We start from the raw sequence: 27,522 nt of genomic DNA on the forward strand, positions 1-27,522 counted from the left end.
AAGGCTGGACAGCCCTCCTGGGGAAGCAATGTCCTAAATGATCTGTTAATATCCAACCTGAACACCCCAAGTCACGATTTATATTTTAAAATGGTCTCTTGTGGGTCAAGATGTCCACCCTGGAGTGACTTGCTGTTCTCTTTTTATGGGATGAGTCACTGTTCTTGTTTTATGGGATGAGATCCCTTCTTCGTACTGAGTGTGGGTGAGGGCTGTGTTTTCCCTTCATTACTTCCAGCTTTTTCCTTTACGAAATTGCATCTCTCTGGGAATGGCCATGCTCAGGGTTTTAACCATGTTTTTGGTTCTCATTCTACCCCAGGTGTTGATGGTACACAAATAACTTGGCCTGAATGTGCCAATCCCATTTGACCGTGGATCCCCATTGCCCCAGAGATCCTGTCTCCAAAGGCTGGGGAAAGCAGCACGTGGGAGGAGGTGGGAAAGGAGCTAATCCATAAGTTTATTTGTCTGTAAGGCATGGCTCACAACCTTTCTGTGTGCACAAACTGGAAATGTCTGCACACATCCAGAATTCCTCACCATAATGCTACACTAAACACTGGAAGCGTCAGAGGTTCGGTTCACAGGGGCATGGAGTGATAGGACAAGGGGGAATGGCTTCCCATTGCCAGAAGGAAGGATTAGGTTGGATACTGGGAAGAAATTCTTCAGGGTGAATGTGGTGAGGCCCTGGCACAGGTTGCCCAGAGCAGCTGGGGCTGCCCCTGGATTCCTGGAAGTGTCCAAGGCCAGGCTGGATGGGGCTTGGAGCACCCTGGGACAGTGGAAGGTGTCTCTGCCCATGGCAGGGGGTGGAACGGGATGAGCTTTAAGGTTCCTCCCAACCCAAATGATTCTGGGATTCTATAATTCTTTTTTTCTTGGAGCAGTGATTTGCAATCCTATCCCAGCTTCCAAAATCTCCTGACTCAGATGGGGGTGATTATTTGCAGGTAGCAGAGCTGCCTCCTCCCACATTCCAAAGCATCTCGCACATGGAGGATGCGGCTGTGAATGATGACCAGGTGTGGGAGCAGGACCATCCCAGATCTGGGAATGCTCCCCCCATCCCTGCTGTTACAGCATGGTCTTTAACAGCCCTTTCCTTGTGAAATCAGAAGGATTGCGGGCTGTGAAATACAAATGATTTGTACTAAATGCTGTGTAATGGATTCCACTTGCAGCCTTTGGAGACTGTGTGTTTCCAATAAAAGCCTCTGGAGTGAGGCAGGGGCTCCCAGCTGGCAGGGGTCAGGGTGGTGTGGAGGGTGGGCCCAGCCTGCATGGTCCCCACGAGGCTCTTGGGCATCTGGGCTGTCTCCTGTGAGGTGGAGCTGCTGGCTTGGAAACAGTCAGCTCTGGAAACCCACAGGGTTGGGAACCAAGGGGAAAAATAAATTCACAGAAAGGCTCTCCTAGGGGACTGTACTTTCTCTGTGCTGCCAGTGGAGATGTGGGGTTCACAGAATCGTGGAATCATGAAATTTCCTGAGCTGGAAGGGACCCACAAGAACATTGAGTACAACTCCTGGCCCTGCTTAGGACACCCCAGCAATTCCCACCCTGTGCCTGGAGCTCTGGTAGCCTTGGGGCTGTGTCTATTCCCTGGGGAGCCTGGTCAGTGCCCCAGAACACTCTGGGGAAAGAATTTCCCTGATACCCAACCTACACCTCCCTGACACAGCCTCAGCCATTCCCTCGGGTTCAGATGTGGGGTTTGGGGGAACAGGGCAGCAGCAGGACGTGTTCTGCATCATCATGGGACACAAAGCTGCCCTGAGGATACAGCTGCAGCTCAGGCTGGCCCTAAGGAAGGGGATTCCATGGAGATGTGGGATACGCAGGGCTTCAGCCTGGAGAAAAGCACGTGGGCAGTACCTGGTGCTTTCAAACCAGGGAACAGATGAGTCACCACCCCAAGAGCTGTTGCAGAGGTAAGCAGGGGGTTCACACCTTTAATGTGCAGTTCTGCAGCATTAGGAGTAAGGAGGGGTTCCCACCATGCTCCAGCAAGAGATGAATTTACAGGTGTGTCCTTGAGGGGCTTCAAATTGGCTGGTCAGAGGAAAATACTCCAAGTTTCCCCATCTGCAGTGAGTACCAGTATTGGGAGAGCAGTAAAGGCTGGAGGGGATGGATTGGTTACACCTGAGGGAATTCGGCACATCAGGGAACAGAAGTGGGTCTGAGTATGGCCACACTGCATCTTGAGCACAGTGTGGTCCTTAGCTGTGGGGCAATTCCAGGGCAACCAGGAAATCTCTGGCTCTGAAAACACCTTGGAAATGGGATACTCCTGGAGTGCAAGAGCTGATCAGGTCCTTGACTGGTGAGCCAGGACATACCTGCATGTTCTGCCCTTGTGATACCGAGGCCAGCCCTGGGGGCCTCTGGATCTGCTTCTGGTGTCCACAGCCAAAGGAGAATCAAAATGAAAATAAACCAGTTTAGTGGTCATGACTCAAGGTGGAATCCTGCCCGTTGTTGGCCTTGTTCAGGAGATTGAGGAGTGTCTGCTGCCTTGTCTGCTGGTAGCGGCCTGGAGGAAGGATTGTTAATGGAGAAGGTGTGTTTAATTAGACAGGGCAGGACTCTGTGGCTTGGAAGCTGGACTAATTCAGCCTGGTAGAGGAGCATATTTTTAATAACGTGTCTAATTAACTGTACAGCAGATCACCCAGGGGTGGAGTTGATTCACTATTGCTCAAATCTGTAGATCAAAGCTGCCTGATTTCTCATAAACTGGTTTTGACCCCCGGGGCTCTTCCCTCTGGCTAATGCTCCTCCATCTCCAGCCATGCCAGGCACGTTCTGGCCAGGCAGCCTGGGTCACACCCTCTGCCATGGGCAGGGACACCTTCCACTAAACCAGGTTGCTCCAAGCCCTGTCCAACCTGGCCTTGAATACTTCAAGTGGAAGGCTGGAGATACCTGGCACAAGCTGCTGATCTGGGTTATCCTTCTGTCACCTTCCAACCACATGGATCTTGGCCATTGTGGAATCACTGGCACTTACCAGTGCTGCTCCTGGTCCCTCCCCATGGGCACAAACTGGGGCTGGGTCTTTCCATGCTGAGTATTTTAACAGCAGTATTGGCTGCTTCCTTCTGAAAATTCACCCTTGCCTGAATAACCACGGGGAAATCCTTGCACCAGAGCTGGGCAGGGTTGGAGCAGATGTTCCCCCCTGACCTGTGTGACTTCAGGATCGATGGAGCTGGGAAGTAGCCTTTGTTCCCCTGTCCTTGTGGCTGCTGCTGGCCAGGACAGCCAGACCTGCTGCCAACAGCTCCTGGCCACAGGGGTTTGGGACCTGCTGCCCCTGCCTGGGTGGGTCAGTGCCGGCGCTTCCCTCCCCTGTAGCACAGAGGGGGTAAAGTTGTTTTGTTTATGTATGTTTGGGGGTGCTCAGAGTGGTGTTTTTCAGGATCTGATGTTTCTCTGCTCTGCAGGGAGCAGAAACATCTTGGTTTTTGTGGGACTGGCCAAAGCAAGTGCGTCCCTCAGCACTGAGTGGGAATTTGCCAGCCTTGTGCCATCCCTGTAGGGAATGCTGGGGGGGCTCTGCTTCCAGGCACCACCTGCTCAGTTCCATCCCAGGTGCTACTCCACAGTACCCACCTGGATGGTGGTGGCAGAGCTCTTTGGGTGTCCCCTCCTGTCACCTTTGTTTCTGTAGTGCAACATCTTCTTTGGGAGCTTTGTCACAAGAGTGACCTTGAGCAAATCCATGATATCTGCAGGCAAAAAAAAGTTACCAGGGATGAAAGGCACCAGAGGTCTGATGCTCTTGTTTCACAGCCTCCCAGCTGCTGTGTGCTGGAAGCCAGCTGGCTCTCCAGAGCCATCACAGCTGACTCCTGCAGGGATGCTCCCCTGGCCCTCCACCTCTGCCATCACTCCATGGCTGCTTTCCCAGGCTCCTGGGTGCAGGGTTTGCTCCCTGCACACTGTCCCTGGGATCCGGCCCAGCCTGGGGACATCATGGCACGGGGACAGTGAGTGTGTGGAGCTGAGGCTTGGCATGGCCGTGTTGTGATACAGGGAGTATTAAAGTGTGTGCTGTGCTTGGAGTGGGACAGCTTAAAGGTTTCACCAAGTTCCTTGAATCAGAGAATCCCAGAATGGTTTGGATTGGATGGAATATTAAAGCTCATCTCATTCCATTCCCTTGCCATGGGAAGGGACACCAGAACTACATTAAGAGTTAATTATTTTCTCTGAGCAAAGTAAACAAAGGCTCAGCCAAGGGATTTTTATCCATCTATAAATCCTGGGCAGTGTGAGAGGGTGGAGGGGGCCAGCAGCCCAGAGCATCCCACTGGCCCTGGCGCCTCAGTTCTCAGGCTAAATCAGGAGACACAGAGGGCTGCAGTCCCCTGCAGGAGGGAGGGGTGCTGCTCATGGATCAAGGAGGTGATTTTCACCCCATGGACATGTTTTCCGCTGCCCAGGCTGCTGCAGTGCCATGGGGTGCAGACATAGAGTCCCAGAATGTTTTGGATTGGAAGGGACCTTAAAGCTCATCCAGGCCCACCCCCTGCCATGGGCAGGGACATCTTCCACTATCCCAGGGTGCTCCAAGCCCTGTCCACTCCTGTGCTCCAGTGGCCTTGGATACTTCCAGGGATGGGGCAGCCACAGCTTCTCCGGGCACCCTGTGCTAGGGCCTCCCCACCCTCTTAGGGAAGAATTTCTTCTCAGTATCTAATTAAATCAATCCTGCTGGCAGGGCTGGGACTGGCTGGTACCCCCTTCTCTGCCTACCAAGCACATGGGGTTTGAGGAGCCTTGCCCTGTGCATTTTGGGGTGTGTTACAGCAAGAGGCACCTCCTGTAGGCCTGGCAGCACTGGCAGCCCCAGGCTGTGCTCACCTTGTCAGCACCCTGTCCTGGGGACAGGTGACCCAAGGGTCACATCTGAGCTGTGGTGACACTGCAGCTTCTGGGTTGTCCTCGGCACTGCTGGCTCATCAATGTTTTTGGGGTGTGCTGTGGTACCAGTGATGCCCACACAGGGAGCTGAGTGCAGCCTCCTGCTCTGCCTGGTCTTGAGTACATCAGTGTGGCCACTCAGCCCAAGCTGCACATGATCCTGCCACAAATGCCCTGTGCATCCCTGTGCTCCAGCATCTCTGACAGCAGTGCAGGGTGCTGGGGTTCCCATGGCTTGGCCACCATGGCTGGCTCAGCAGCAGCAGGATGCTCCCAGGGGCTCCAGATCCTAGAAGCACGGGAGAGGATGGGGGCGCTGGGGGCCAGAGGATTGAGTGTGGTGCTAGGAAATGGGGGAAGAGCAGTGTCCTCTTCTTTTATTGCTCCCTGAGATTTGGGTGCATCCCTGGGTACTCAAGCACATCCCACAGGTCCCAGTGTGTCCCTGAGCAGTGGATGGGGCATCAGCCCTGGAGAGATCCCTTCCATCACACTTGTGGGGTTCAGGGATTGCCAGGAGTGCAGCAGCAAGGGGAGGATAAACTTGCTGCTCCCTCACGTGTTTCCCTCCTGCAGACATTGATTTATAAAGGCTGTTTCATGCTGAGTAGGGAATTTGGGGGATGGGGCATTCACTGCACAGCACTTTTCACCTGATTTCCCATGTCAAGGCTGATGTCAGGTAATGCCTCGGTCACCCTGTAAACTAAATTTTGGAAGTGTGGTACTTTTGTGAGGCTCAGGCAGCAAACACTAAATTCTGCAAAGCTGTTAGAGGTTGTCTGGGAGTCCTTTGCATCCTCAGAAGGTGCAGGGATGCTCTCTCTTGGCAGGGTGGGGAGGGAGCAGCGATGCAACTGGAAGATCCTTCCAGGGTCCCCAAGATGCATCCGTGCAGAGTACTGGGGGTTTGGGGTGCCAGGGAGACGCTGCAGACACAACCTGGCTCAAGGACACGTCACAGCAGGAGCTGCAGGTGCTGGGTGTGTCTCTGGGCACAGGCAGTGTCCTGTGCTGGCAGGTCCCAGTGGTGCTGATGGTGGCAGGGGACAGGGTGCTCTAGGCTCACTGATCCACAGCCTGTTCCAGGGCAGGCAGTGCCAGGGGCTCTGTGCCTCAGTTCCACTGACAGCCTCTGGAGAAGAGCAATCTCTCCTCCTGGCAGAGGTGTGGCTTTTAGCCACAGTGAGAAAAGGCAGTGAAAGAGGAACCTTCTCCACTGAGGAATGAAAGAAGGATCTTGCACAGTGGCCCCGGTCTGTCCTTCCCCACCTCGGCTCCTGCCCGTAGGACACTCCGGATGGCCTGTCCTTGCTGTCCTGTTTCTGTGCTATTGGGGGTGGCCCCAGCTATGCAGAGGAGCCAAAGATTCATGGTTCATCTGATACCTCTGCTGCCTGATACTCAAAGCTTGTTCGGGGTGGGGGGTCCATTGCTGCACCTCCCCAAAGCATTTGAGATGCAGAGCAGGGATGTTCCAGTGCAGCCTGGAAGGTGTGAACCACCTGGAAATTGGCCTGCAGAGCTCTCAGCACTGGATCTGCCCTCCCTGATGCTCATTCTGCTATCCTGTATCCTGCCTAATGCCCTGGTCATCTCTCTGGTTTTACCTGGCAGTGTGTTGGCTGAGTTGTCGGGGTGACTGCTGTGGCTTTCACAGAGCTGTTTGGCTGTTTCTCCTCCCAGGATTTGGTGATCATTCCTGGGGGACCAGGATGGATTCTACAGCAGTGCTTGCACAGCCACCGTGGCCTCTCTGCAGGCAGCACTTGGTGCTTTAGGATCCTCCTGGACCAGGAAGGGTTTGCTGAGCAGCTGGATGTGTCCACATCATTTGGCAGCGAGTCCTTGAGCACTGGGACTTCATCCCAGCGCCCCAGCTGCCCCATTTTTGTGGTGGAGATGGGGTTGAACCCAGACCCCTGAGCTTTATTCCACCAGCTCTATGGGATGCTACAAAATCTTTCCCCACCCTGGGAGTGCCCTGTCCCTGCTTGATGCACGGCACAAGGTGTTGGAAGGGGAGAGGGCAGCTCTTGGTCCCTTGCCCGGCAGGTCTCTAGGGCTGACCACAGCACGTTGCTGCTGGAGAGCAAATGGTTGTCTTGGAGCTGATGTGGCCATCAGGAAACAACTCCAGAATTGCTGTCCTGACCCCACCACCTCACAGCCCTTGCTCCTGGGTGGAGCAGGGTGGGCAGCTGCCCATGGCAGTGGGATGCTGCCAGCCAAGGGTCTCAGGTGTGTCTGTCTCTGGGCATCTCCTGGGTACTGCAGGTCCCAGCTGCTCATCCTTCCTGGCTGTGCCATTGTTTTAGTTGGGGTGTCTGTGTTTGCTGGCTTCACATTTGAGCATCCCCATGGACTTGCCTTTCCACGCTCTGGTTATGTTTGATTTTGGTGTATTTAAAATTTCATTTTTTTCCCTCCTTTCTGTCTCCTGGCAGTCAGTTTTTTCATTGATACATCCTTTTGCAACTGTCTGCATCTTAGAGCTGCTAATTCGCTGCTGCCAACTTCCCCTGGGTTTAATTTATACAATATGTTTATTTTTACTGCAATTTTTTCCTTTTATTCCAAGCCAAGATAATTTTGAACTCAAGACGCCTTCTTTTATGATCGCAGATTTATGAGATTTTGGCAAAGCCGCCATAAGCTGTAATTACTCTTCATTGTTTTTGTTTACATTTCCCCCCTGATCAATTTTTGCTAATAATCCCTTTCAACTTGTGGAAATTGCCCTTTTTCCACCTCCGGGTGTGTTTCTTTTGATGCATGCAAAAATCCCTTCCCACAGCCGTGGAACCGGATTAGGGCTGTCTGTACCTGTACGAGTGCTCATCCTCTGCTCACGGCTGAGCTTTGCTCACATCCATTGTTCTCTGAAGGAAATGAGGCTCCACAAGCCCTGGGGTCTCCAGGACTCCATCCCAGTGGCAGCCTGGAATCTGGCGTGTCCTCTCCTCCAGCTCCAAGAGCCGCACAGCTGGTTCACAAGCTGCTGCCGCCTTGTCCAGGCTGGCCTGAAGAGATGCAGGTGCATCCCAGAGTGGACATTCCTCTCTCCTGTGCTAGTCCCTGGTCCCCAGCTTCTTGCTGCAGCCTCTGTGGGTCATGGCAGAGGGGCTTCTCTCTCCTTGTGATGCCACAGCCCATCTCCTGCCTGCTCCAGAGCTGCTTTTTCCAGTGGAAGGCAGCTGCTGGATGGATGGATGGATGGATGGATGGATGGATGGGAGGGAGGGAGGGAGGGAGGGATGCAGCACATCCTTTGCCCAAGCAGGACCACTAGCACCCACCAGCAGAGCATCCCTCAGTTCAACCCACTGCTTTTGAGGGTGAATGAGTGTGTAAGAGGAGAGGAGGGAAGCCCTCGCCATTGGGGAGGTGTTGAAGATGGGGTTTTCCCAAGGAAGGAAACATATGCCTCTCACTAAAAATTCCCACCACCTGCAGCTGCTGGCTCCTCTGGCACTTTATCTGCCACGGTGGGGTTGAAGGGAATGCAGGGTTTGCATTCCTGGCAAACCCCTGGAGATAGAAAAGGATGGCAGGGGGGAGATGCTTTGGCCTTGGGAGGGACTGGAGGGAAGCCAAGCTCCTTGAAGGAGTTTTGGGCTTTTCCTGCATCAATCCTGGGGAGAAGCTTACTCTCCCAGGAGCCTAAGCTGAAGCCCCCTGCTGCCCAGGGGATCCCTCCCATGCTTGACAAAAGGCAGCAGCTCCTCCCAAGCCATTCCTGCTTGGAACTGCCAACCAGAAGCATGTTTCCAGCTTGTGAGTAACAACAGGCAAAAGTAGGAATGTCAGGTAGATCCACAGAGCCAATGTGTGTGACAGAGGGCATCCTTGCTCACCCCATGCAAGGGGCAGGAGCATCCACAGGCTCTGGTGTTTGGGTGCCTGGGTTGATGTGGCACAAGCCCAGAGGCGTTTGATGCTTGTTTGCTGGGGAACCCTAATGCTGGGTCCCTGGTGCAGGTGTAGCCTGATGCCTGTAGCACTGCCTGTCCATGCCTGTCCCTGTGTGTCCCTGCACTGCCATCACCTCCCCACAGCCATCCTGGGCTCTGACATGCACTTCTTGCAGGGGGTGGCTGGAGTGAGGGATGTTTGGAGCAGCTGGATGGGCTGCAGGCAGGGGCTGGCTCCAGGTGCTGGCAGCAGCTTTGGGCATCCCTCTGCTCTGGGATGCCTGCTGTTGCTCTGCAGAGAGCCGGTCACAGAGGAAGTTGCCCAAGTCAATCTGAGAAGCTTGGCTGCACCAGGGACTCATCCTGCTCTTTAATTCTTCTTCACTGGCCCCTGGTCCTGCTTCCCCCCACTGGTGGCTCTGGGTAGCCTGGGCAGGGCTGTGGGGCACAGCTGTGTGTCACTGCAGGGCAGTGGGACTTCTGCTGCAGCTTTGGCTGCTTGGAGATAACATCTTTCCCTGTAAATGTTATTATCCTGTATATGTTTAGGCCGGGGGGGGGGGGTGTCACCATCTGTGTTTTCCAATAAAAGCAAATTAAAATTGAAGCCCATTAAGGATAGCTCAGTTGGGATTGTGAGCAGGACTCTGGAGCCTGCTGGGAGCGAGTTGCTTGCAGCCTGTGCCACCAAGCAGGGTGACAAAACCTCATTTAGTATCAGCGGTGCTGGGAAGTGGCACTGGCTGTGCTCACTGTCCCCACTGTGGCTGGGGGTGGCCCCAAGGGAAGGTGGGACAGAGCTGGCCACAAAGCCCTGCCCTGGGTTTGTGTCAGCCCTCCTGGTCCCCTCCATGCTCTTCACATCAGATGATGGGCCGGGGTTAGTGAGGAAAGAGATGATGTTGTCCAAGAGCCAAGTGTGTGCTCCCTACCCAGTGGTGCGGTTCAGCCTCCAGGCTTCCTGCTGCATCCCAGATCTCCTGAGGTCACCTTGCCCCTGTGCCTGGGGACACAGGACAGTGGGTTTGGGAATAGAGGATGCTGTGTCTAGGATACAGGAGAGTGGCTGTGGGTATCAAAGGGGACTGGGCAGTGCTGCCCTGCACCCTGGGCATTACACCCTGTACCAGGCCGCAGGGCACGGTGGTGGGAGCAGGTTATGTTATATATGTTATATATTATGTTATACAACAGCTTTCTGCCAGGATGCTGCAGCCAGGAGCTGCACATGGCACCTGCTCCTGCACACCAGTGACAGTGGCTATGTGTTTGGGCACCAGTGGTGACACCAGTGTCCATCCCCCTGGGGTGGCTGTGCCACACTCAGCTGGACCAGGGCACTGCGTGGTGGAGGCTAATGGTTCCTTTGGGGCTGGGGTACCTCTAGAAGGAGCTTCTGGGCATGGGATTCCAACCTCCCAGAGCACCCCTGTATCCATCCCCAAGAGAGGAAGAGAGACCTGGAGGCTCTCAGAAGGAACATGGCTGCGTTCCATCCTGGGCTTACTGGGGAATTCAGTCTCTGCTGGGCCTGGATGAGACTGGATGCAACAGTTTACTTCCCTCAGGGTATCTCACAGCCGATGGGGTCAGTGCCACCACAGAGAGCCATCAGCAGTGACAGTAGCAGTGGCTGTTAAAGGCCTTCATCTGTGTCTCCTCTGTGTGGCTCCTGCATTCCCAGCAGCAGCAGGAGGGCCTCTGCTTGCTGGCATTTGGCATCTGCATTGTCTTCTCCCAGCAGCCTGCCCTTGCCTGAACTCAGACCACCTACAAGTCCCAGCTTCTTTCGGGACAGATGCTGCCAGTGGGTCCCTGGTGCAGCTGGAGCAGCTTCCCAGAGAGCTCTGGTGGGGTTTTCCTGTTTCTGCCGACCTGTGGAGCAGCTGGTGTGGGGAAACCGGGACAGACAGGATGCATCTGCAGCCATGAGTGGGATAATGTGGCAGCTGGATGGAGAGTGGTTCTGCCTCACATCCAGCCTCACCTGCTTCTTCAGCAGGGGCTGAGAGGTCACAAAATCAGAATTCCCTTCTGAGACCTGGAGCTGTCATTCTCCCAGCCAGGCAGGTGAGAGGGACAATCCTGGATGGGTCAGTTGAGAGCCTGGAAAGCAGGACACGTGCTGGGGTGACCTGCAGGACCCCATGGGCTGTTGAGTTTGGCTTCTCCTTGCTTCGAGTTTTCCAGCAGTGGAGCACCCTGCAGGGTACTGCTTGCATAGCTGGGCCTTCACGGGGAGAGGAGGAGCTGGGAAGAGGGTCTGGAAGCTGCTGGACTTGGGCCATGGCCGTGCTCAGCCCTGGCTCACCCAGTGGCATTGCCATGGTTCCCATGGCCAGGTGCAGCTCTGCTCCAAGCCCAGCTTTCCATGTTTTCTGGTCTAGCAAGGCTGGGAGCTAAAGACCAGCGGTTTCTTTCTGCACAGCAATATCAGCCCTGGGTTTGGTCCCCTGAGAATGGTCCAGACAAGGTGTGGGCAATCAGAGTAAGAGAGGGATTTTGGTGGGAATGGGAAAGCATAGCCCAGCTCATGGCATTTCCCTCATGGAAATGCAGGGGGAGTTTCACCTGGGATTGCTGAAATGCTGTGCCAAGGGCAGGGCATTGAGGCCATCCCCATGTTTGACACCGGTCCTGACCCCTAGTGTCACAAGCAGCTGAGCACCACCCAGTAACTGGGTGAGAGTGACCCAGCAGGTTCTGCTGAGCCCCACCAGCTTCCATCCCCTGCTCCCCTGCTGGCTCTGGGGCTGGCTCCTGTCTCACAGGGCTTGCAGGAGCTGTGACTGATGTCCTAGGGAACTGAGGAGCCAGGAAGGCTCCCTGACTCCCTCAAACTGAGGACATCTTTCCCCTGCCAGTGCTGTGTGGTATCTCTGGGGTCAGCTCTCCCTGCTCTGTGGATCCTGCTTGGCAGGTCAGAGGCACTCTGTGCAATGGAGATGATGGACATCATCCTAATCCTTAGGTCTCTGAGCCTGGCTGGACCTGATTTTTCAGGGAAAGGCACTGAATGACCAGGTGCCTCAGTGCTGCGTTCCTGGCATGACCTCGGGATGGCCTTCGGGGCTCCGGGAGCGGGGTGTGGCGGGGTCCCCATCCTAGCTCAGTCAGCCTCCTCTTTTCCCTCCCTATCAATCACTCTCCCTCTTGGAGTCCAAGTGGATCCCTGAGTGAAGTATCCCAAGTATCCCGTAGCTGCCGGCTCACAATGCAGTGAGCTGTTCCCGCGCCAGCGGCTCGGCCGGGGGGGGATTGGGTTTCAGCTTGTTCCGCTGGCCCCCGGCCAGGCAAAGCAAAGCTCAGGGCTGCAGGGAAGGGCCACTGGGTTTGCTCAGCCCCTCTCAGCTCATGCTGGCAAAAATATCATCATCAGGCTCCAGTAAAGCACAGGAGGCAGAGAGGGGCCTTTCAACTTGGGGAAGGGTAGAGATCTGTGGTGAGGGCTCCTCGGGCAGGGACAGACGGGTTTCTCATTAGCCATCCCCCTGCCCCGGGATGTGGTAGCTGTGCCTGAGGCCAGGATGGGTACGTGGTTCCATACGTGGTTCCAGAAGCACGTGTTCCTGCATGGAGGAGCTCATCCTGACCTGTGGTGTCTCCAGTGCAGATCCTGGTCTTGCTCCACTTGGCTGGGCTCTAACACTGTGTGTCCCTCCAGCCTGGAGCTGATGAGGTGTTTTAGGTGGGCTTCCAGGTCATGTAAGGGACATGGTGACAAGGAATGATCTCCCACTGTCTCTGCCTTAGGATGACTTTGCTCCCAACCCCTCTGCACGGGCTGGAAGCTTCTTGCCTGCTTTGCACGTCCAGCACTGGCCACAGCTGATGTGGTCATGGGTTCACGAGAAGCTTGCTCCCTGTGTTGATAATGTTGGACCAGGGTTACAATCCCGGCAAGTGTCCTACCCTGAGAGAGGGGCTTTCGTGAGGAGTGAAAGGGGAAGGGAAAAAGTTGTGGGTGGAAAAATGAGGGTGGAGGCTCCAGCTATCTGTGGGGCTATTTATTTGTCCAGCTGTTTCTTTATCTGGATGAGCTTGGAGCCTGCGAATGTGAAGCATTTGCCAGGACTTCTGAGAAACTCAGGTCCGGATACTCCAAATTGGTCTGAATTGGCAAAACTCCATGCAAGTAATTTTTCCGGATGGAGAGAAGTGTGTGTGCAACATGCACAGCTCCTCTGTTAATCCCTTTCACCTCCAGCCTCTTCCACTGTCCCTTGGTCCTGCCACCCTCCATCCCCACTCCTGGCCAGCCCCGTCCTGCTACCACCAGGACACAGCATGATCCCAGACTTGTCGCCCCCTCCCAGTTCTGTCCACCAGTCTCATTCCTGATCTGGCCAGATGGGAAAAGCTGGTGTACCTGAGAACCCTACACTCATCTCACTTGTGGCTGAGCAGCAAGAAGGCCATGTGGAAGCACAGAAACCCCCACCCAGGTAATGTCACAGCATGACACTGTCTTAGCGTGGCTTTGAGCATCTGGAAGTGGTGGGGTGGGGGTGATGATGTGACTGGAGATGCCAAGTGTCCTTCCAGAGCCACGGTGTGCCCTCGGAGGAGGCAGCAGTGCCGGCACAGCCCCCAGTGCTGGGGGAAGCTGCTCAGAGAAAACATCTTCAAAGTGAAAAGGATGGGCACTGGTCTCCGAGTGTCCCATGGGGAGCAGCGTGGTTCCCAGTGGGAAGCGGGCCAGAGCTGCGTCTGCTGGTGTGGAGCAGCTGCAGATTTATTTATAATGCCGTGGGCAGCATGTGAAGCTGCAGATAAACAGGTGGGAGGGGAGAACAGAAGCAACAACATTGAGGAGACACTGCTGTGGAGGGAGCGCTGCACTGAGCTGCAGCTATCGCAGCCACCAGAGGTGGGCCAGGGGCCAAGATCCCACTCCTGCCACTCCCCCATGGCTTTGCTCCATGTCCTGGGTGCCACGGGGATCTTTATGGGGCTGAAAAGGCATCAGCCTCTCACCCTATTATCTGGTGCTGCCAAACCAGCAGGATGGCACCATGAAAGTGGCTGTGACAATGAGTAAAGTTGCCAAGGTGGTGGTCAAGGCATTAACAGTTGGGCTTGGGGTTGCCCATCCTGGAATTGGTCTGTGTTTTTTGTCCCCAGCAGAGGAGCTGGTCCTGTTATGTGCCCATGTGCTCGTATGAGCACGGGGCAGCCCCAGGTAGGACCAGGGAAGCTGCTGGGAGAGATATGGCTGTGTCAGCCCCCCATGGGTCACCATGGGCACAGAAGAGGCAGGGGCAGGGCAGCCCAGTGGAACCTGCAGGTGGAGGAGCTGCCTCAGTAGGATGATGGCTTCCCATGCCTTGGGGCTTCCCACACTTTGTGTGGAGCTCGCACCTGTGGCAGAACTTTGTCGAAATGATGTCCCTGGGCCTGGAGTCACCTGTCACTCAGAAGTGTCCATGAGCATCTAGCAGGTTGCCTAGAGAGTCTGCCCAGACTCCTCCTCCCTGGAAGTGTCCAAGGCCAGGTTGGACAGGGCTTGGAGCAACCTGGGATAATGGCAGGTGTCTCTGCCCATGGCAGGGGGTGGAATGAGATCAGCTTTAAGGTCCCATTCAAATCAAACTGCTCTGGGATTCTGTGATTCAACCAAGATCCTCACAGAGCTGCTGTCATTGCAAAGCCTCTCTTGGTGATTTTTGAGCAGTCTTGGGATTTCAAAGAGGTCCCAGCTGACTGGAAGTCAGCAAACATTGTCCTAATTTTCAAGAAGGGCAAGAAGGAGGACCCTAGACACTAGAGGCCTGTCAGTTTCACTTCACTGGCTGGTAAAATCAATGGAGAGCATTATTCTGAGAAGTACTGAGAAACACTTGGAGGACAACGTAGTCATTGGTCTCAGCCAGCATGGCTTCATGAGGGGAAGTCCTGCTTATCAAACCTGATTTCCTTCTATGACAGGGTAAACCCACCTGGTTGATCAAGGGAAGCCAGGAGATGGAATCTTTTTTGATTTCAGCAAAGCTTTTGATACTATCTCTCACAGGATCCTCCTGGACAACCTGTCCAGCCCCCAGCTAGATAAACATATCACGTGATGGGTGAGAAACTGGTCAGGCACAATGGGTGACAGTGACTGGGATGACATCAGACTGGTGAGCTGTCACTGCAGGGCCTTGTCATTGCCCTGCGCTCTTCAGCATCCAATGACTTGGACACAGGACTGGAAGGAATATGAGGCAAGTTCACAGAAGATACAAAACTGGGAGGAGCTGCTGCCTCCCTCAAAGGCAGGGAGGCCCTGCAGAGAGACCTCGACAAAATAGAGGACTGGGCCATCACCAACCATGTGAAGTTCAACAAGGGAAAGTGCCAGATTCTTTACCAGTGATGGGGCAACCCTGGATGTGTGGGTGGACTAGGGAACAAGAGGCTGGAAAGCAGCTGCAGCAAGGGACCTGTGGTCCTGGTCAATGGCCAGCTGGATCTGAGTCAGCAGTGCCCTGGCAGCCAGGAGGGCCACCTGTGTCCTGGGGGACATCAGAGACAGCATCGGCAGCCAGGCAAGGGAGGGGATTGTCTCGCTGTGCTGTGCAGTGGGGCAGCCTCACCTCGAGTCCTGGAGCAGATTTGGGCACCACAATATTAAAAACACATTAAGCAATTAGAGCGCATCCAATCCAAAGGAGGCCATGAAGATGGGGAAGGGTCTGGAGGGAAAGTCATATGAAGAGATGCTGAGGTCACTTGGTCTGTTCAGCCTGGAGGAGACTAGAAGAGACCTCGTTGTGCTCTTCAACATCCTCCTGAAGGGCAGCAGAGGAGCAGGTACCAATCTCTTCACTCTGATGAGCAGTGATAGGACTTGAGGAAATGGCTGGAGCTAAGTCAGAGGAGATTTAGGTTGGATATTAGAAGAATTTTCAGCCAGAGGTTGGTTGGGCACTGAACAGGCTCCCCAGGGCAGTGGTCACAAGTCTGTCTGAGTTCAAGGAGTGTTTCGACAACACTCTGAGGCACAGGCTGGGGTTGTTGGGGTTCCCTGTGCAAGGCCAGGAGTTGGACTCGGTGATCCTTGTGGGTCCCTTCCAGCTCAGCCTATTCTATGGTTCTGTAATTCTAGGTTAGACAGGGCCTGGAGCAACCTGGGGCAGTGGAAGGTGCCCCTGCCCATGGAGCTAGATGAGCTTTAAGGTCCCTCCCAAACCAATCCATTTTGTGGTTTTACAGTTCTGATTCACACCCACTTGTGCTGACCCTGCAGGGTCACCATGCTTCACAGGGGCCAGTTGTTGCCAATTTTCTGTAATTCAGGCACTCTCTTCTCAGTGTAACCCCGTCTCCAAAAGGATTTCAGCCTGGGCATCAACTTAGTGCAAAACTGTTCCAAAAGGGGCACGTTGGAGTGTTACGGCTGTGTGCGATGGGGACCACAGCCCTGGGACCCCCTGCACAATGAAGGGTGATAAACAGGAGCCTCAAACAGGAACCTGGTTTAGGGAGGAAGAAGAAGGAAGCTGAGCTAATTTAGCTGTCTTGGAGATGGATCATTTGCCACCCGTGAGCACCACAAGAGAGAAAGGTTTTGGACTGCAGAGTCTTTGTAGAAGGAAAAGGAAATCCAATAGCTGGCAGCTAAATGGTGTAAATCCAGACTAAAATTAATGGAATATCTGGTGTTTTTTATGGGAAGATAATTTGCCATTGGAAAAACGTGCTTAAAACCTGCAAATTTCTTCTCCTCCTTCTCTCTGGGCCAGCCAGAGTGGATGCAGAGCTCCAAGGGGATCCTTCAGCTGAGGATAAGGGGCTGGGAGCAGAGGTGTACTGAGCACCACATTTCCACTGCACCGAGTTTTCATTAAATAAAAGGCTTTTTAAAATGCAAAATGCTTCAAAACATGAAGTTTATTTGGGGAATTATTTGTAATGACTTAGAGTATATCTTCTTTTCCATTTTAGTCACTGCTATTAATGTACTTACTATGCACCACTGTCATTGATAGTTAAGATAAAGTAACAAATTCAGGGAGTTTTTAAAGCTTCTTGCTAGTACTGTGTGAAAAATGTTGTTTTCCTTTCAGATCAAACACCACTGCTGTTTTAATGAAAAAGCAAGATTCTCTGATAAAGTAAACACTATTATTGCCCTATGTAAACAAATAATCAGTTTAAAAAGAAATTTCATAAATCTGATCCACAACATTTCGGGATTAGCTGTTTTCCAGAGCTCTTCCTAGTGGGAAAAATTGAAAAGAACTATTTTTTGCTTTTTGCTCTTGGAATAAAACCAAATTTCGAAATCCTGGTTTCCTGTGAACTGGAAACCGCTGGCTCGAACCAGGAGTAATGAACAAGCCACAGTCTGAGGAGGATTTACTGCCAGGAGTAGGTGCAGGGAGCACAGTGCTGCCGAGGCACTTTTTGGGGTGCCAGTGGGGAACAGGAGGTCACATGCATGGAGCATTTGTCAGCTCTGCATCCAGGCCTGGCTCTTCAGTGATGGATCTGCTCAAGGCTGAGCTTTTCTTCCTTTGTTTTTGTTCAATGGAGTGAAAGTGGAGAAGGTAGAGATGCTTTTGGGGGGTTTGTGGCAGCATGCTTGTTTTTCTGGTGGGGAGAAGGACAGCAAAAGGACATGATTACATCCAGTAACTCTCCATTCCCATTCTGGGACTACCCTTGGCAGTGTCCAAAGCCAGGTTGGATGGGGCTTGTAGCAACCTGGGATAGTGGTAGGTGTCCCTGCTCATGGCAGGAGGGTGGGACTGGATGGTCTTGAAGGTCCCTCCCAACCCCAACCATTCTGGGACTCCAAGTGTGTATGGGATGGACGCTTCCCAGCGTCCCTGCAAGCGCAGTTGGCAGATTCACATTGTCCCTGAAGAGCAGAGGGACAGAATTTCCCCTCTGGGCATGACCACGGTCTCAGCACAGAATCACTGGCCATGTGCTGCCCTGTGCAGCCTGTCCCACCACGCTCCCCTCATGTCCAGTCTCAGTGTTTTGAGGCCTTTGGGCAGAATTTCTCGATTGCATTTCCTAAACTCAGGAATATTGTCCTATTTTCTTAAACTGTCAGCCTTGGGTGTGGTGCAGAAAAATCCCTGTATTGCCATGAGCATGTGGCTGCAGACCTGGAGGAACAGAGAGTTACCCAGACTCTGGAAGCCACTCATGGAAGTGTCCAAAACAGACTTTTGAACACTCCCTGGGAGGTGTTAAAGAAGTGTGTAGATGTGGTGCTTAGAGACATGGTTTAGTGCTGAACATGGCAGTGCTGCAGTAATGGTTGGACTCAATATTAGATGGCTTTTGGAACCATGATTCCATGATTCCAAGTGTCTGTCCCATTTATTTCTGATGGGGCTGGCTGGCACATTCACCTGCTCATGTTGGCACAGGTATTGGGGTACCATAACCTGAGCACCCCTCCTTGTGCCATCAGTGGAGTTAAACCAACCTACAGCTATTTGGGATGAAAAGAATTCCAGTGCTGGAAGTATCCTGAGCTGCAGTAAGGGTGAGGAGGCTTTGCTGTTGCGTGGCTTAGGAGGACTTGTCTGTGCTGGCCAGTGGAAACATCACCTGATCTATTTCAACCCAAATCATCTGGAAAACCAGCTTTAACAGTGGTTTAATTTTTTAGTACTTTTAAGTCCTAAAAGTGCTGTTCCTTCCTACATCCTACTGCATCTCTGAGGATTCTCCATATTGTGCAAAGTGCTGAGAAAAAATATCCTGCTTTTGGCAAAGGAAACTAGAAGGAGATGGAGGATCCCTGCTCAGGCTGCTCCTCATCTGCAGGGATAGAAGTGGGCTGGGGTGCCTGGATTTAGGATTGAGAGGAGGAAAATGCAGCATGGCTGATGATGGAAGAGTCCCCATTCATAGCAGGAGACATTGCCTGTTCTGGGCACCTTGAGGTCCCACCTCAAATCCTGGGGTCAGTTTTGGGTCCTGAATGAAAATTAAGACATGGAGGAGCTGGAGCATTTCCATAGAAGGGAATGGAGCTGGGGAATGGTCTGGTGCACCAGGAGTGGCTGAGGGAGGTGGGGGGCTCAGCCTGGAGAAAAGGAGGCTCAGGGGGACCTTCTGGCTCTGCACCCTGACAGGAGGGGGCAGCCAGGTGGGGGTTGGGCTCTGCTTCCAAGGAGCAAGATACAGGACAAGAGGAAACAGCCTCAAGCTGTGCCAGGGGAGGTTTAGATTGGATATTAGGGAAAATTCCTTCATGGAAAGGATGGTCAGGCATTGGCCCAGGGCAGTGGTAAAATCACGATACCTGGAGATGTTAAAAAAATGTGTGGATGTGGCTCTTGTGAACATGGTTTAATGGTGAACATTGTTTTGGTGCTGGGCTGATGGTTACACTTGATGATCTTGGAAGTTATTTCCAACCTTAACATTTTTTGATTCCATGATTCTGCATGGGGCCCAGGGAGCAGTGGGCAGTGGGTGGGGAGCAGTTGGGTGGAGGGACCAGTATCTGGGTCCCCTGGCTGAGATGTGGCCAAAAGGCTCAGTGTGGGATGGGCTCCAGCCCTGCAGCCCTGGGCTAGCTCCTCTCCATCTCTTTCCCTGTCTCCATCTTGAGTCCTTTCAGCAGCATCCAGTGACTCCTTGTTTCCCCTTCCTTCCACAGAGACACTGATGGACTCCACCACGGCGACAGCAGAGCTGGGCTGGACCGTGCATCCTCCGTCAGGGGTAAGGCATCACCTAATGGGGACCTGGGGCTGCTCTGGGGTCTCTTCTGCATGTGAATGCGGCAGGCTTGACAGGCAGGAAAAGTCAGGCACTGATGCAAAGTGCCTTGGCCATGTGGGAAGAGCACAAAAGGAGGTGACAGTTGAGGTTTCCAGTAGTTTTCTAGGAGATGATACTCCAAAAAATACCCCAGTGTTTGTGGGATGTAGTTCCCACCCCACAGAGTCACGCAGTGTGGTGCTAGAGGAATCATAGTCTCCATAGGGCTGGCATGCAGCCACCTAAAAATGAGGAGAGGAAGGAACAATATGCCAAGGCCACCATCATCTGTCCCCAGTGTCTCCCTTGTTATTCCATTGCCTGTCACTTGTAGCAGATTGAGGGCATTAGGCTCAGGTCCTGAAAGGAATGTCCAGTATCCCTGGCATCCCATGGAGAGATGGGATGGAGTTTACTGGCTCAGCAGAACTATCTGTCTTCTTTACCAGGGCCAGGTGTACCCTGAAACACATTCAAAGACCACCCTGAAGAAGCCCCTTTAAAGAAGAGCTTGGGCAAGGCAGTGCATCAGGTTCATCCCCCAGAGGGTGCTGGGCACTGCCCAGGCTCCCCAGGGAATGGTCACTGCCCCAAGGCTGCCAGAGCACCAGGAGCATTTGGACAATGCTCTCAGGGATGCACAGGGTGGGATTGCTGGGGTGTCCTGGGCAGGGTCAGGAGTTGGACTCAATGATCCTGGTGGGTCCCTTCCAACTCAGAACATTCTGTGATTCTGTGATTTCTGCACCCTTCTGCTCATGGGAGAAAACCAGAGTGGAGCCACCTCTGTGTGCCACGTGAGGTATCACGGTGCTTCAGAGCATCCTGTCCACCTCTGGCTGCAGTTACCAGCAGTAGCCACAGTGTCCAACCCCACCCAGACCTGTTGTCTTGCACTTGGGTAGCCCAATCCAGCTTGGCCAAAGCCTGAAGATGCTTCTCGTGCCCGTGCATGGCAGTGGTGGCTCAGGCTCCGTCCTACCTTCCATCCACCCTCTGCAGGGGCTGGATGAAGACGTTTCTGTGGACCTCACCCCCAGGCTGACAGCATGCCCTCGATCTGAGCCGACTTGGCAGAAGAAAAGAAACAGCCAAGAAAAGCCTTGTGTGGGGAGATTAAACCGAGCCGGAGCAGCGCGGCCGCGGTGTCGCGCCAGGCACGGGCGCTGTGGGCCGGGCCCATCACCATGATAAAGGGCAGAGCTGCCCCAGCCCCGCCAGTGCCCGCCGAGGGGGATGACGGGCACACAATGTGGGGGAGAAGAGGTCAAGTCTTTTTCTCTCCTGGCCCAGCCTTTCTTGTCTGCGGTGTTTCCATATGTGAAGCACGCCCTGCTCCCTCTCCCCAGCCCGGCCGTAATGAGGCCGGGGCCTGCTGGAAGCCGTCTCCCCGGGTTATTGTGCTGCTGCCTTCTTTTGAGCTCCCGGCATGTTAATTAGAGAGCCAAGAGAAAGGGAGAGGCTTCTAATTAAGCGTCGAGGAAGCGCAGGGGCTGGTGCACAGGGGTGACTTTCCCATCTGGGAAAAGGGAAGTCTGGAGCCAGCCACTTGCTGTGGTAGGGATGTGGGAGGATGCTGGGGGTCCCGAGCCTGGCCCCCAGGGTGCTGCCAGGTCCCCCATCAGGGTGGAGATGCCTATCTGGACATAGTGCAATGCAGTGCCAGTGGTTGGTGGGATCACCTCCTGTCTCCACCTCTGGGCAGGGCCCTCTGGCGGGGTATGGACACATCGTGTCCTGCTCTGTGCTCATCATGGGTGACAATTCTGCGGTACCTTCATGGCCTCATGTCCACAAGCAGGACAAGGCAGTGCATCCCACTCAGAGGTGACTGGCCAGGCTGGGTGCAGCCAGCATCACCTGGAAGACAGAAGCTGCTGTGTGCTCCTTTTTGGGGATTATTAGAGACCCCAAAGCCCAAACAGTTGCGTTATGTCTGGCTCTGAAACTCTTGTGCCATTCATGTATGTCCCCAAACCCTGCCTCCAGCATCTCCTGTTCATCCCAAGTCCTGGAGACCCTTCATTCTGCCATGTGCTGCTCCTGCCTGACCAAGGCTGAGCTCCCTGGGCTTGTCTCCTTACCCTCCCCTGGGGCTGGGCAGGTGTGGGTGGGGGGTCCCTTGGTCTTGGTAGCTGCCAAGGTGGGTGTCTGGAGTGGTCCAGGTGAGGGAGATCCGAATCAGAGGCAGGGCAAGGGAAGGAATTGCTTCCGCATGCCTTGTCCTTGATTCCCTCACTCCCCTCCCAACCAGTGCCCTGAAAAGCAGGGAGATCCTGCAATTTTCCACTAACACACCAAATTTATTTCTGGAAAACAAAGCAAATGTTCCGGCTGTGTTTTGCGAGGATGCTCTTCTTGTCCCCCAGCCCTGGCAGCAGATTTACAGCTACTGCCAAACTGAAGTGGTTGGAGCTGTTGGGGATCCTCCCTGACAGCCTTCTGTTGGGCTGTGTGCCTTGATGTGTGAGGAGCAATCTGTCTCCCATCTCCTGAGCCTCTCTCCCCAGTCCTGGGTCCCCTTGTGAGGCCATTTACAACCTGAGGGGCTGGGGGTGCTCTGCTCCTGCAGGATTTTCCCTGGATTTGGTCCTGGCACTGGTGCTGGATCTGGGCTGTGCTGCTGCCTTGCCTTGGTTGTGGTCCTGCATCCAGGGCAGGGTCGTGCTTAGGGTGTAACATCCATGGGAAACAGCTCAGCTTCCACTTGAGAGCAATTTTATGCACAAATTCAGAAGGAGCAGTTCCAGCTGGCCAGGACTGTGTCACATGCCAGCAGGACTCTGGTCCCTGTTGCCAGCATCACACAGGTGGCCTAGGTGGGTATGGGACTGCAGGGAGGTGCTCTGCACTCTGGCAGGGGCTGGGCAGGGGGAGATGCTCCGTGAGCTGGGGGTTCTCCTCGCACAAAGACCTTTCCCTGTTGGTGCTCCCCGCAGAGGAGCAGTGGCCAGTTACAGGCTGCAGCTCATGTCCTGCATCTCCCTCTCTGAAATGTCCCCATCCTACACAGAATGGAGACAACAAGCGCTGGAGGATTTGGGAAAAAAACACCCTGGGAAAAGGGCAGAGAGCTGGAGAAGGCCAGGTGATGTCACAGCAGCCCTGAGCTCAGTGGGGACCCAAGGGGACAGCTGGAACTGTGTCAAGGGGGTTTAGACTGGATGGTAGGAAAAGGTTCTTCCCCCAGAGGTGGTTGGGCACTGAACAGGCTCCCCAGGGAATGGTCACAGCCCCAAGGCTGCCAGAGCTCCAGGAGCCTTTGGACACCACTCTCAAGCACAGGGTGGGGATTGTTGGGGTGACTGTACAGGGCCATGAGGTTGACTTCATGATCTTTGTGGGTCCCTTCCAGCTCAGGATATTCTCTGTAACTCTACAGAACGTCCTCCAGAGCTGGCAGAGTCAGTCAGCTGGGGAGAGCTAGGCACAGCTTCCCATGGGGAAATCTGTCAGCTCTGAGCTGTCTTGCTGAGAAGGATGTTGCTGTCATGGCATAACTCGTAGGCATGTCTGCATCCCATAGATCCAGTTCAGGACAGCTGGGGTTGGGACCTGAACACACCTGCTGGAGGAGCCCCAAAGCATTGACCGTCGAAGGGGCAAGGATGAGGGCTCCAGTGGGACTTACCCAGCACCTCCCTTTTTGGGAACACAGCAGGATTGGCCATGGTCCCATCATGCCCTGGGAAGAGGCACTGGCTGCAGCCAGGCAGGAGGTTTTATGGCTTTGAGGAAGCAGGTCCTGTTTGCCATGTCTGTGGCACTGGTGGGAATCCCTGTGCTTAAAGGCACTGTGTTCTTTGCCAGAGGCACAGCTGTGCAGTGCAGCCATGGGCACAGTCCCTACTGAAACCATTTCTGCAGAGCAGTGGCCTTGCTGTCTCTCCAGCAGCAGAGAGGCTTGACCCTGAATCCAGGCATGGAGCATGGTGCTAGTGGCAGCGAGGTGGCCCTGAGAGGCCCCTTTGTCCACACAGTGTGGAGCCTGCCTGGGGCATGGTGTGGGTCGGGCTCTGCCCAGGCAGGTACAGGGCACCTGCAGGGGGGTGCTGGGATGAGGTGCTAGGCACTCTGGGACAGCCTATGGGATGGGGTGGGCATGGAAAGGGGCAGCTGGTGCTGGCAGAGCCTACGTGGCACACAGTGGGGATGGGAGGAGGTGAGGAGGGTGGAGAGCACCTGTTCAGAGCAGCCCCTTGACTGTCTGTGTCCTGCCCGCAGTGGGAAGAGGTGAGTGGGTACGATGAGAACATGAACACGATCCGCACCTACCAGGTGTGCAACGTCTTTGAATCCAGCCAGAACAACTGGCTCCGGACCAAGTACATCCGCAGGCGAGGAGCACACCGCATCCACGTGGAGATGAAATTTTCTGTCCGGGACTGCAGCAGCATCCCCAATGTCCCAGGCTCCTGTAAGGAGACTTTTAACCTGTACTATTTCGAGTCAGACTTTGACTCGGCCACCAAGACTTTTCCTAACTGGATGGAGAATCCTTGGATGAAGGTGGACACAATTGCTGCTGATGAGAGCTTCTCACAGGTGGACTTAGGTGGACGGGTGATGAAGATCAACACTGAGGTGCGCAGTTTTGGACCTGTCTCCAAGAATGGTTTCTACCTGGCCTTCCAGGACTATGGGGGCTGCATGTCCCTGATTGCCGTCCGTGTCTTCTACCGCAAATGTCCCCGTGTGATCCAGAACGGGGCCGTCTTCCAAGAAACCCTGTCGGGAGCAGAGAGCACCTCGCTGGTGGCAGCCAGGGGCACGTGCATTGCCAATGCCGAGGAGGTGGACGTGCCCATCAAGCTGTACTGCAACGGTGACGGCGAGTGGCTGGTGCCCATCGGCCGCTGCATGTGCCGGGCCGGCTACGAGTCGGTGGAGAACGGGACCGTCTGCAGAGGTAACCACGGCCCGCGGGTTCTCCTCTGCTGCTGGGGTCACTTGGGATTTGCATCTGGGATCTGCATGAACCGTCTGGGAGGGACCTCCTTGGGCAGGGGTGGCAGAGGGGCATGTGTGGGGGCTGACTCCTTCCCCAGCTCCTCACTTCCTGCCCCAGGCTCATCCGTCCATTGCAGACACTGTGCATGACCTCTGGGTCCCCAGGGCTACTGGGTTCAGAGCTGGCACCTGTTGCTGGTGCCGTCCATGTTCTCCAGGTTTTGGAGGCACACGTGTGGTGCATGTCACCAATCTGCAGTTGCCTTCCAAAATACTGGGGCTGTTATGCTGTTGGTTTTGCTGTGTGCTTTGGCATGGGCTGAATCTCTTCTTGGATGAGGGGAGTGGGAGTGCAGGGTCCCAAAAGGGTGCAGTGGGAGGGAGCAAGTTGTCTACAGTGTTTTCTTGGTGAGGTGCAAATGGCCCAGGGTGGGACACGGTCATGGCCTGTTCAGAGCTACCTGGTCCCTGCACTCCTCAACAACTAGAGGTTTCCTACCCTATAAATGTTCTGCCTCTGTAGATGTTCTCCTGCCCCTGTGGATGTTCAAAGCAGACTCCATGAGTGCCTGCTGAGCTCAGATGAGCACCATGGAGCCAGCGTGGTCCCAGGCCAGCAAGAGGCTCAGCTCAGCACCCCCCTCCCTGAACTGATGTCTGTGCTCCTGTCCAGTCATACATGGGCTCAGGAAGGTTGAGAAGAGAGCTCCTAGGGCTGCTGGGAGGGAGGTGGGGACCCCAGAGCTGTGTGATGGGCACCTGCAGCTGTGCCATGCGTGGAGCAAACCACAGAGTTTGGCAAACAGGATCTTTCTCCCCTGTCCTGGCTGAATGTCCAAATCTCTCAGTGGTTCCGATAGGATTGGCACACTCCAAGCAGAGCCAGGGCTTCTGAGATCCATCGGTGGCCACTGCAGAGCCAAGAGAGAAGCTGTGTCTCCTCTCTTCTGGCTGTGAAGAGTTGGCCAGGTAGAACCAAGCATGAAGAAGGTGCTGGTAGTGGGAGACAGACACACTGGAGAGGGGAATGGACAATGTGATTGTGCTCAGAAGGGACTGCAGGCTGTATGGTCCCCTTGGAGAGGGCTCCATGGCTGCTGCTGGTGGATGGGCTGCTCATGCACCAAAATTCAGGTCCTGGTGTGCTGGGGGATCATTTAATATCCATTATTTCAGCTACTCCACACTTAGCCACTGAACACCTCTTCCCACCGAGCTCGGGCAGATCAAGTGTCTTACAGCCTTAGCAGGGATGGGGATGGGGACAGCAAGGAAGTACTGCTGGAAACTGAGCCCGGCTAATCCCTGCCTCGAAGGGCAGACGGGGGTTTTACAACTCCCAAGTGAAGCATCTGTAGCAACACCAGAAAGCCCCAGTGATTCATGGCAGGTTTTCCACCTCAGCCTGGTTTTTCCCGGAGCAGACCCAGCCCTGCACAGTGCTTTGCCGTGATGCAGCCGGGGTTTCTTGGGGAGCTCCCCGGTGGCACTGCGAGCCCAGCCTGGTGTCCCCTCGCTTGCCCCGGGGCTCCCAGGACCCCTCCTGCAGAGCCCCGTCCCCGCAGGGCAGGGGGGAGCAGAGCAGGCAGGAGCGGGGGCCGAGGCGGAGGGAGGAGCAGGAGGGAAAGGCCGGTCCCTCTTTGTCTGGGCAGCAGCAGCAGCAGGATTTTGGGAGGTCCGGTACCTCGGCAGCTGTTTCTGCAGCCGGTGCTGGCGTGCGCCGGCCCCGCGCTCCCCGCCCTCGTTAATCACGCGGTGGCCGCAGCCCATCGTCTCCGTGGGGCAGCTGGCTCCGGGGCTGCCTCCCTTCCCCCTTCCTTTCTCCTTCCCCTTCCCTTTTTCTTTTGCTTTTCCCTTCCTCTTCCCCTCCTTTTCTCTTTCCTCTTCTCTTTCCCTTTTCTCCTCTTCTTTCCGTTCTCCTCACCTTTCCCCTTCTCCTTTCCCTTTCTCTTCCCCTTCCATCTCCCCTTCCCCTCCTTCTTCCCCTTTCCTTCCCCTTCCTATTCACCTTTTCTTCTCCTTCCTATTCCTTTCTCTCCCTCTTCTTTTCTTTCCCTTTTCCTTTGGTCTTTGCCTTTGCCTTCCTCGTTCCTTCTCTCCCTTCCCCTTCTCATGTGGGGTGGAATCAGGGTTGGATGGGACCCCAGGATTGTGCCCCTCCATTTTTGCCGGGCAGCCCCCAGAAGAGGAGTGGGGACTGGGAGGAGAGCCAGTCACAGAGTTGGCAGGACAGCCATGGAATCCCCGTCCTCTCCCAGCCCTCCCAGTGAGCCCCACAAAGGGCTGGGAAGGGGCTGGTCGCCCCAGCTCTGCTCGGGAAGGACCTGCGGGATGTATCCCTGCATCCCTGCCCTCCTTCCCCCGGGTTCCTGCCCCTGGTCCCTGCGGAGGCAGCGGAGGAGCCGCCTGGCTTGGGGGACTCACTCCTACATGTGGCTGGCAGGTTTGCTCGTGTTTCCAGGGGTGGGAGGGAATCTGGGCCCCTTTCCAGAAGAAAAACAATAGCAAATCTGAGCTGGCTTTGGGGGCGAAGCTCTCTCACACACTCAGGCGCCCAAACAGGACGTGGCAGAGAGCATGGGGGGACACGGTCCTGCCCCACCAAAGGGTGCAGGTGAAGAAGGGCATCCCAAGGAATGGACAACCCCTCTGTGCAGCTGGAAGGAGTTGCTCATTTCCTCCACTGGGTTTTTCATCTGGCTAATAGCGCGCCAGCCTGCTCGCGGCAGTGTGCACAAGGGATATTTATGGAGGAAGTTCATGCATCTAACAGCTTAAGCTCTTCTAAGCTCTCAGCCCCAGCACAAAAGGATTTGGGGGCAGTTAACAATTCTGTGTGGTTAAGAGATTTTCATTTCGCTGGGCCTGGCTCGCCGCTCCTTCAGGGCCCTGCGAGGGGCTGGCTGCCCGCTGCTCTGCGCTGCTCTCCGCTCGCTCCCCAGCTCCTCGCTGGCGAGGGGCTGCACACACGCGTCTCCCCCAGCCCCGTCCTCCCCGCTTC

The 27,522-nt window shown here is 54.7% G+C and overlaps 1 protein-coding gene across 7 annotated transcripts in view; it reads left to right on the forward strand.

Annotated features, from left to right (window-relative positions):
• EPHB2 (EPH receptor B2) overlaps positions 1-27,522 on the forward strand; it is a 152,594-nt gene that overhangs the window by 44,035 nt on the left and 81,037 nt on the right. For all 7 annotated transcript variants that reach the window (XM_068212811.1, XM_068212812.1, XM_068212814.1 and 4 more), the window contains exons 2-3: positions 19,468-19,532; positions 23,796-24,480. In XM_068212811.1, coding sequence (XP_068068912.1) covers positions 19,468-19,532; positions 23,796-24,480 — 750 coding nt within the window. The remainder of the gene's footprint in view (positions 1-19,467; positions 19,533-23,795; positions 24,481-27,522) is intronic.

Source organism: Anomalospiza imberbis, chromosome 23, assembly GCF_031753505.1.
Source record: "Anomalospiza imberbis isolate Cuckoo-Finch-1a 21T00152 chromosome 23, ASM3175350v1, whole genome shotgun sequence".
Taxonomy (NCBI): domain Eukaryota; kingdom Metazoa; phylum Chordata; class Aves; order Passeriformes; family Viduidae; genus Anomalospiza; species Anomalospiza imberbis.